Below are 10,894 nucleotides of genomic sequence, written 5' to 3' on the forward strand. Positions count from 1 at the left end.
CCATCAACCAAATTTTTATTTATTATTAGTTTTGGCGGGCTTGGCTGGGCCGGACCCACCTTTCTTAGCTCTAAAATGGCCCGGAGAGCTCATTGGTTGAGGTGCGCTGCAAAAAAAATGGAGTCGACCATACGACTGCATTGATAAAATCATACGACTAATGCTTAAAGTGATTAAAAGTACTATTCATATCAACAAAATGCAACCGTGCATGCTTGCTAGGCGTAATATTAGGATGAATGACCTCATGAATAAGGTACCAACATACGCATAAGTGAGACTAAAATGCCCTAGAAAGGATCAATATTGATTTATAGGCCAAGTAAATAGCCTGGTGAGCTCTACCTAAACACTATCGGGTCTTGTTTGAACATTGACATAGTTTTATACATTTTCAATAATACCTCCACTCTCCTATGAGACTAAACCTGGTCCTAGGAACCAATTCTCCTAGTATATTCAATTCTTAACCAATTCAACCGAGGTTTTCGATGCGTCTCTCTTAACTTCCTTAAAGATAAAATAAAACATTTTTATTTCAAGTGTCTATTATCATATAAATATCAAATTTCTTCCACAGTTTCTATTTGACAATGACTCGTTCTTCTTAAGTCAACGACTTTAAAAATTACTCTAACTACATGTACTATGATTATCATAGGACGAAAGCTGACGTGACGATAAGTAACTTGATTGCGTCAATTCTATTTTAATACCATGTCGTATACAAAAATATTACTCTCTGTCGCAGTCAATTCTATACATTTTTCCCACTTGTCAGTCTTGGTTATTTCATTACGTTCTTTTCTTTTATTGGTCTTTATACTAAAAGTAAATGTAAATAAGTGACTGGGATGTAGAGTTTATGATATTATATTAGAAATCAATTGCCTATATGACATGATTACTTCTTTTGATTGTCATAAAAGAAACAAAAAAACATATGCAAATCTTATTCCCTTGCCATGAGGAAGATTGTGCTTGTTTTCCTATCACTTGTGATTTGTCAACTTTCCATCACAGTTTCTGCGCAAACAAAAAAAAACAAACACAGAAAAAGGTTGTAAGTCATACTATTAAATGCTTTTTATTAAGTCGTTTACGTAAATAACATGTTTTAGGTTAGTATAAAAATGTCTTAGAAAAAATAATTTAATTGTAAATTTTTTTTATCAGATTGAGAAAACTTAAACACAGAGGAATGAGGAAGTTGATGTGTATTTCTTATTACTCAAAGCAACGTACAACCTATCAATATATACAATGCTAAACCCTAACAAATCTTCTACCTCCGATCTTATTTCCTACAAGATAGGTAACAATATTATACACTTTACTAATATTACTAGATTACATATAATACAATATATCACCCAAGAATAATATCTTTGATATTATTCTTTCACTCCCCCTCAAGTTGGAGCTCTCGGTAATCCGAGTCCCAACTTGTATTGCAAATGGTCAAACAATTCTCCTCCAAGTGCCTTGGTAAAAAGATCCGCTATTTGTTCCTTACTTCGAATGTGAGATGTTTCGATGACCTTTGACACCAAATATTGTCGTACAAAATGGCAATCTATTTCAATGTGTTTTGTACGATCATGAAAGACGGGATTTTTCGCTATGTGTATGGCCGCTTGATTATCACAAAAAACTTTCATCGGCTGTGGATGAAAAACGCCTAGCAAAGCCATAAATGACTTAATCCACACGAGCTCACTTGCTAGTTTTGCCATCGCCCGATACTCCGCTTCAGCTGTCGAAAGGGCAACTGTGTTTTGCTTTTTCACCGTCCACGAAATAGGCATACCACCTAATGCAACAAAATAGCCACTCAATGAACGCCTCGTCAATGGACAACTAGCATAATCCGAATCACAATACCCTTTGATTTGAAACTCCGAATTCTTCCTAAAAGAAATGCCTTTGCTTGGGTTTCGTTTACTGTATCGTACAACCATCAAAGCCGCTTCCCAATGCTCCTTACGAGGCTCATTCACAAATTGCGAAAGTATGTGTACTGCATACACAAGGTCTGGTCTTGTGATTGTTAAATATACTAACCTTCCAACCAAACGTCGATATTTCATGACGTCCTTAAGGACGTATCCCTTTGCCAACGCCAAACCATGTCTCTGCGGGATTGGTGTGCTGGCCGTCTTGGCTCCCTTCATCCCCGTTTCCTCAACAATGTTCACTGCATACTTGCGTTGGTTCAAGAAAAAACCTTCCTTGCTATGCTCCACCTCAATACCCAAAAAATATTTGAGCTTTCCCAAGTCTTTTATGCCAAATCTTTTGTCAAGAAACTGCTTGAATTTTGCACACTCCTTTCTATCATTGCTAACGACGATCATGTCGTCTACATACACCAACACCGCAATATAAGTGCCGTCATGATTCAAGGTAAACAGGGAGTAGTCTGCAAGAGATTGAACAAACCCGTATTTCTTCATTGAGACCGTTAACTTTGCAAACCAATTACGCGAAGCTTGTTTCAAACCGTAAATTGACTTCATTAACTTGCACACCTTGTTGTCTCCTTTCCTTTCGAAGCCCTGTGGAACTCGCATATAGACCTCTTCTTCTAGGTCTCCATGTAAAAATGCGTTATTTACATCCAATTGCTCGATAATCCATCCTTTCATCACGGCAACTGCTAGTAAGCATCGTACACTAGTCATCTTTGCGACCGGTGCATAAGTTTTATGAAAATCTATTCCCTCCACTTGAGTAAAACCTTGTGCTACTAGCCTTGCTTTATATCGCTCCACTGTTCCATCTGCTCTATACTTGATCTTGTATACCCATTTGCAACCAATGGGTTTCTTTCCTTTTGGCAGTGGGACTACCTTCCACGTTCCATTTTTTTCCAAGGCTTCAATTTCTTTACTCATCGCTTCCCGCCATCTCGAGTCTTTCGCTACCTCGTGGTAATGGCTGGGCTCACGGATTTCATCCAACTTGGCTATGAAAGCTCTGTGAGATAATGAAAAACAATTGGTAACAACATAGTTAACTAATGGGTAACGCGTACCTGACTGTGAAGATGTCGATTGTGTGTGGTGAGCATCGTGTTTCGTGGGAATTATTCTTGTCGACTTACAATAATAGTCCTTCTTCCAAGCTGGCTCAAATCGTTATCGCGCACCTCGACCCAAAGCTTCGACATTCTGTCCCTCAGGTTGCATCTCACTAGTCCTTTCATTATTAATTTCATCTTCAACAATGTTTATTGCTGCACCATTCGTTCCAATGACTTCTCCAGCGGTGGTCTCTGTTTCGGCCAGTTCTAGGTCCCTTGTCTCTTCTTCCTCTAACTCATCATTACTCCCCCCTCACAACATGAGGTATATCATCCACAATACAATGATCGAATGCAAGTTTCTTGACCGTATTCGATCCTAAAACAGCGTCATCCTCGTGTTGTGATAAAGAATCATTGCCCGAGAATAAATAAGGGTATACGTGCTCATAGAAAATTACGTCACGAGACACAAAGACTCGTTTATCTTGTAAATCATAAAGTTTCCATCCCTTTTTGCTATGAGGGTATCCTATAAACACACACCTTTTCCCACGCTCACCAAATTTATCTCGGGTTGTATCTTTATTGTGCGCGTAACATAGACATCCTAGTATCTTTAAATTCTCAAGGTTGGGTTTCTTTCGATATAAAATATCATAGGGCGTTTTTCCATCTAATAAGGGTGTGGGAGTTCTATTTATTAAATATGCAGCTGTCATAACACATTCTCCCCAAAAAAATCGTGGTAACCCCCCTTGAAACCGTAGGGCTCGTGCCTTTTCTAAGATATGTCGATGCTTTCTCTCGACCCGACCATTTTGTTGTGGTGTATCTACATTACTAGTTCGAAACAAAATTCCATTTTATTTATAGTAACATTGCATATCACCAGACAACAGTTCCGTCCCATTATCGCTTTGAATGATTTTAATATGTTTTTCAAATTGTGTTTGCACCATTTGACAAAACATTTTAAGGTAATCTCCTGCTTCGCTTTTATTTTTCATGAGATAAATCCATACCCCTCGACAATGGTCGTCAACTATGGTCAGAAAATAATGTGCTCGTGTCAAGCTAGCAATTCGATATGGACCTCAAATATCACAATGTATCAAACCAAACAATTCACCACATTTCTTATTGTTAATAGCAAAAGAATTACGAGTTTGTTTTGCCCTACAACATGAATCGCAAACCTCATCGGCAGTCCAATGCAAATCACAGCCAACTAAAGGAGAAAAACGTGCAAAAATACTTTTGGAAGGATGTCCCAATCGTCTGTGCCACAGCCGTGCTTCTTTGGAAACGGTCACTTGTGCAGCCGATTGTTGTTTTATTGATCGATAATAATAAACTCTTTCACGATGCTCACCCCGTCCAATCGTCATCTTCGAAGTCCTGTCCTGCATTTTACAATAGTCGGAGTAAAATGTTATTACGCAATTGTTTTCATTTATCAATTGTTTCACCGATATAAGGTTGCAAGTCAAAGTTGGTACAAACAGTACATCCTTCAAAATAAAATTCTCGTTCAATTTTACTTGTCCATGAATGTTGGCAGTAACTTTTCTTCCGTCTGGCAAGCCAACCGTGGAATCATCCTCTACCCAAACATTCTCCAGAATGTCTCGGCTTCCCGTCATGTGGTGCGACGCTCCACTGTCTATCAACCACTCAACATTAAAAATAAATTTCATACCTTGCGATTTGTCGACACCATCTGGACTGGCCATGATCAAGCTTCGAAGTCGAACAATTTCTTCATCCGAGAAGGGCACATTCTGTTTCGAGGATCCGCTATCTTTCATTCCCGAGCTACCTCCAATTGCATTTGCTTGGTAACTGTTGCGTCCTCGACCTCTGCCTCGGCCATATCCTCCTCGTCCATAGCTGCCACCTCTTCTTCCTCGTCCCCTTTCTCGAGCCTTCACTTCCTCATAACCATGTTTATCATAACAATCTTCCTCTTTATGATAAAATTTCCCACAATAATTGCACTTTGGTGGCTTGATTTCTTCCTCACCCTCGGATTTGTAATTGATATTTCTTCCCCTACCAGTGCCATGATGTCGAACTGCCATGGCGGAATCGATTTTCTCTTCCTTAACTTTGGTTAAGGAAACATGTCGTTCCTCTCTAAGCATCAGAGCATATGCGCGCGTAAGAGTGGTAATCGGGTCTTCCATCAATAAATTAGATCGTATGTTTCCATACAATTTAGAATCCAATCCCATGAGGAATTGGTGTACTTTTTCCTCTTCTCGTTCCTTTAACTGTGAGGCAGCCGCTCCACAGGTGCAGTCTTTAGCCTTGCTATAGTTCGCCAATTCGTCCCAAATTGTTTTGAGCCGTGTCTAGTATTCAACAATTGAATCTCCCCCTTGTTTGCATTCATTGAGCTCGGTTTTTAGCTGATGAACGTGGGGTGCATTCCCTGCCGCATATCTATCGGCCAATTCTCTCCAAATTTCACTTACTGGCTGAGAGAACGATATGCTAGCATGTAACTTCGGATCAATTACGTTCCGAAGCCATGCTCTTATCATAGCATTACACGATCTCCATGCCACAGCCTCAACACTTTCTTCATCGTCAAAATTGACTGGTTTCTTGACCTTTCCTTCGATGAATGCCAACTTGTTCTTGGCATCGAGTCCATTCTTGACGGCTTCTGCCCACAAATCATAATTGTTGCCGTCGAAAATAATTTGTGTAACATTAAGGCTTGGATTGTCGGATGGGTGAAGGTATAAAGGTGATGTTATGGGAATGGTCTTTGGACCGGATCCCTTTGTTGATTTACTATCCTCTCCTACCATGATTGATTCGGCTTAGAAAAATGTTTGGATCGATTTATGCTCACGATACCATGAGAAAACTTAAACATAGAGGAATGAGGAAGTTGATGTGTATTTCTTATTACTCAAAGCAACGTACAACCTATCAATATATACAATGCTAAACCCTAACAAATCTTCTACCTCCGATCTTATTTCCTACAAGATAGGTAACAATATTATACACTTTACTAATATTACTAGATTACATATAATACAATATATCACCCAAGAATAATATCTTTGATATTATTCTTTCAGATTCGAACCAAACATCATTGAAGACGGTAATAATAGCGATAGGTGCTAGCGTATTGGTGGGATTGCTCGTTCTATCGGTTGTCTTGTGGATACGTTTGCGCCGTGAAAAGCCAGAGAAAGAGATTACTATAAATAGCGGCAGAATCCCTCCAGGGTCACCTAGGGGATTTTATTATGGTGGTGGTAAGTCACTAAACATATGAACATTTTTACTTATCTTGTGTCCCTTTCGATCAATTAATCAAGTGATTAGTCGATTAAATTGTGCGAGAGAATGCAATTTAATTTCATCGAGTTAAGGCCTGGCTCAAATTCTTATGATGATACAGTGGGATTCGATGAAGATTGTTTTGGAGACGCAGAGTTTGTTCAATACGATTTCGCTACTTTGGAAACTGCGACAAGAGGCTTCTCAACTGGAAACATGCTTGGCGAGGGAGGTTTCGGCATTGTTTACAAGGTAAACCGTACATCGAACTTTTTTTCTTTATTGGGTACGACAAGTGTACTACGTCATAATACATCCTAACCAACACGAATCTTCACTTTTATCAAATGTACTATCGACAGGGGAGACTTGAGAATGGAGAGCAACTAGCTATAAGAGAATGGAGAGCAACTAGCTATAAAGAGGCTCTCTGGCAACTCGGGACAGGGCACAAAGGAATTCATGGCCGAGGCCAGTCTTTTGGCGAAGCTTCAACACATAAATCTCGTCAAGATCGTTGGATTCTGCTCAGAAAGAGAGGAGAAACTATTAGTTTATGAGTTTTTGCCTAATTCAAGCTTGGATAGCTTCTTGTTTGGTAAGTAATGTTTCGCAACTCCATGTTTGCTTCTAGCATTTATAGATCGTGAAGTTTTTAATGGTATCTAACATCTATTTACTGTACTTAAGATCCGACAAAGAGGCATCTTTTAGATTGGGTAATACGATGCAAAATCATAATGGGGATTGCAAGAGGACTTCAATATCTCCACGAGGATTCTCGACTCACTATCATACATCGTGACCTCAAAACCTGGAAACATTTTATTGGACAAGGAAATGAACCCCAAGATAGCTGATTTCGGCTTGGCGAGACTCTTTGGAGGTACTCAAAAGTCCGGAAGCACCTTACAAATTGTGGGAACAAAGTATGTGTGTGCTTCTATTACTAATTATTTTTTCTATATTTTTTTTCTTCTATAAACTACTTCAAACTTCATAGACAGGAGGATTTGAGCCATACGGTAAATGGTCATCAACTAGTATATTATCGATTGTTCTAACAAAATTTAAAGCTGTGTCGAATTGCTATATGTACAGGATACATGGCACCATAATACATGATGTCAGGGGAATACTCGGATAAAACCGATGTCTATAGTTTTGGGATCGTTCTTTTGGAGATTGTTAGTGGTCAGAAGAACAAAATTTTCATACGATCATCCCAAAAGGAGGACATTTCAATTTATGTAAGTTTTCAAATGCCCGTGCAAATGATTCCACATAATAAATCTTATAACTACTTAATGACTCATGTGTTCAATAAAAGGCATGGAGACTATGGAATGAGGAGCGATCAATCGAATTGACAGATCCGGTACTATTTAAAAAGTGTTCGAGCAACGAAGTGAAGAGGTGCATTCAGATTGCGTTGCTATGTGTGCAAGCAAATGCAGGGCAACGACCAACGATGTCATTAGTGATTTTCATGCTTACTGGGTCAGTCGAACTTCCGTTACCAACACAACCAGCCATGTTCTCCCATCAAGCCAACATGTCTACGACTACGAGTAATAGTGGCGGACAACAAAGCGATGCAGATCATTTTACCACCAAGTCGGCCACTTTCGGACTGATTGTGACTCAAGACTTATACCCAAAACCAAGATGATTGCTCTGCTTTCTGGTTGAACATGTCTTTCAATTGTGTTTCTTTTGTTATAAACCTATGATGTAAGATGTGTGATTTGGAGTTATAAGGGATGAAATTTAATGAAATTCTATTTACTTGTATTTAATTTTAATTTATTGTAACGGTGCATCTCTTTACCCAATAGTTCGTTGATTTGGTGATAAGAACAAATATTAACGAACGGCAAATAAAGTTGACAAACAGATATACGTGGTTCACAAGCAAAATCAGTTGCTACATACACTCAAGGAGAGCAAATTTCACTATTTTGGAGATAATAATACAACAGTAGACCGATATATACGTGCTCTATAAGTGTGAAAAGTAGTACCCAATCTTACAAACAAAATAGTAATTTCGATGAGGCAAAAAAAAAAAGCCGGTATAAATAGAGTTTAACCTGGAAAGAACTCACCAACGAGATGAAAGACAAATGATCTTGAGGTCAACAAAGATTCGAATAAATTCCTTCAATCTCTAAAAACAACAGAATACCAAACCACAAAGATTCGAACAAATTACTCTCTAAGACCTAGTACAGAGTGACCTAGAAAGGCCCAAAACATAACCCTAACCCAAATAGATTAACGGATATCGCTTAGTTTTCGGGGCTGTTGCCCCCCGAGCCCCCACCGGGGCGAGACCCCTGTCATAATTGTTCGAAGCACCGACTATCAAATTTAAGGCACAAATCAAAGCTGGTAAAAGTTGGCTCGATTCGAGAAAGGGTGAAGCGTGATGAGCGGCTCGTCAGCACAGTGGTGGCGTGTCGGCAGATGGTCCGTTTAGTCGGCGACGGGAGATGAGTGTGGTGAGGAGTGTATTTTGTGTTTTTATTTTTCTAACTGAATGAGGAAGGAGAATTGGTCGGGTTTAATTTTAATAATATGATCATTACCGACCGACATGTTGAATTTTGCGACCGACTTTTTCAATCGGTTGGTAAATTTCATATTACCAACCGCTCTTTGATGATTTCCGACTGATTTTGTGTAGGTTGGTAAAATTACCGACCGAACGTAAATTACCAACCGTTTTCGGTCGTTAAGTTACTTTACCGACCGAGTTTAACTGCGGTCGGTTTTTTCGGTCGTTAAATGCCCTGTTTCTTGGAGTTTAAACCCGATATGACAAAATCGAAAAATTTTGTGATGCAAAATCAACACGACTCAAGGTTAAATCAATAATTGAAAATAACTTGCTTTGTCCAAACTAGAGCTGAACTGTAACCGACTCGAGATGAATTGTGACCCGATTGATAACTCGATAAAAAATTAACTCAAAAATGCTCCAAATAATATCGAACTGCCATTTTTCTTGATGTTAATTTGAAAATAAAAATATGCACGTAAGAATTGCATTGAATTTTTGGTCAAAACATGAATTTGTAAGGTAAAATGCCTAAAATGTATATTTGATAATAAAAAGGTTACGAAAGATACACAAAGGGTTATAACAAAATGGTCTATAAATAACTTATTGACAAACGGTCTCTCCCAATACTTGTGGATTTGATAAACTGACCCGATACAACCTAAAACGAACCAAACCCGGTTTGTTACACAATAATGACCCGACCCAAAAATGACCTAACAAGAACCAGATCGATCCTGAGAACATGTTATCACCCGCGCAACCTCATTCGAGATAACCCGACCCGACCTCTTTAACCTAAACCCAAGTGATTTGATTGCTACCACTAGACTCACCTACTTTCCTTGAAATAATCAAGTAAGAAAAGTGTAATATTTTAAAATTAGATTATGGAAATAGAAAAATATTATGAAAAGGAAATTAAATATTTACGTTATTACAAATTGTAGGACATGAATAAGTCAAGCAACTACATAAGGAGCCATTCATAGCACTAAGAGAGAGGCCACGAGGCCGACATGATCAAAATTCATACGGTCGAAGCAATCCTGCCTAGGAGCATAACGGAGGAGTCCAAGACCAAGCCCGCCACACATCATGTGACAACACGGGCTTGTCGATTTATCTTATTGTTGTATCTATCGCGTCTATTATTGTTACTAAGGCACGTGTTAATAAGTTAATTAGAGAAACTTTGTTGAAAATAAATCATGAAAAATAGATATATAAACTCAAATTTACCATAATTAGTGAAATATTCTCAATAAACTTTCTCTAATTAACTTATTAACATATGCCCTAAGGGCACATGTTAGAAAGACCCTTGTTATTATTGGGAAAATAAGATTCGAACATAGGAGTTATTGTCGAGGATATCTCCATCTTAGCCCAGGAATCTTCGATAATAATGTTTTAATTAGTTTGTAACTTATGATCAAATATAATGCTAGAATTTTGTAATGCGGTGAGTTAATAATTTGGTTATTGTTAGAATATAAAACCGATCATGAGACTCCAACTATCATCTTAAGCTTTTGGCTGAATCGTTTCTTGACACGGGTTCAAATCTCACCATCCTCGCTTCTAAAGCGGAATATTTATGGGGAGGACTTGTGTGATTCAACTGAGTTTATGTTGCGGTTTAACTAAGTAGAAGTGATAAAGCCCATAATTTGCTAGCGTTCAAAGGATTAACGTCGATGATTTTCTAGGTAATCGAAAATCATATCTCGCTCACCGACTCACCTACCTACATGTTAATTTTAATAGTCTTGTGTAATATAACATTTCCACCTTTGTGTGTATTCACTTCGATCCTTGAAACAATGGGGTAATGCTTCTGTTACTGTTGTTATTGTCATTGTCGTCCTAAGTCTTATCCAATGACCGATTCCGAGTTACGACATGGGTGTATTAACTTATGTACGGACGAAAATGTACTATTCTGTTGGATTAATCTCCCAAAAACTCCAACAATTAAATGGTGAAATAAA

General features: G+C 38.4%; 1 protein-coding gene and 1 pseudogene across 1 annotated transcript; one reads left to right on the forward strand and one right to left on the reverse strand.

Moving 5' to 3' along the window:
- Window positions 1–5,382: 5,382 nt before the first annotated feature.
- Window positions 5,383–5,847, reverse strand: LOC141590763 (uncharacterized). The gene has a single exon (XM_074411324.1). It carries the CDS (start codon window positions 5,845–5,847, stop codon window positions 5,383–5,385), a length of 465 nt encoding a protein of 154 aa, XP_074267425.1.
- A 553-nt stretch (window positions 5,848–6,400) lies between these two features.
- Window positions 6,401–8,006, forward strand: LOC141590764 (cysteine-rich receptor-like protein kinase 10; annotated as a pseudogene).
- Window positions 8,007–10,894: the final 2,888 nt, after the last annotated feature.

This window comes from Silene latifolia, chromosome 7 (genome assembly GCF_048544455.1).
Source record: "Silene latifolia isolate original U9 population chromosome 7, ASM4854445v1, whole genome shotgun sequence".
Taxonomy (NCBI): domain Eukaryota; kingdom Viridiplantae; phylum Streptophyta; class Magnoliopsida; order Caryophyllales; family Caryophyllaceae; genus Silene; species Silene latifolia.

What these genes read in the sequence shown, in the direction of transcription:
- LOC141590763 (XM_074411324.1), bottom strand. Translation starts at nt 5,847, where the DNA reads ATGGTAGGAGAGGATAGTAAATCAACAAAGGGATCCGGTCCAAAGACC.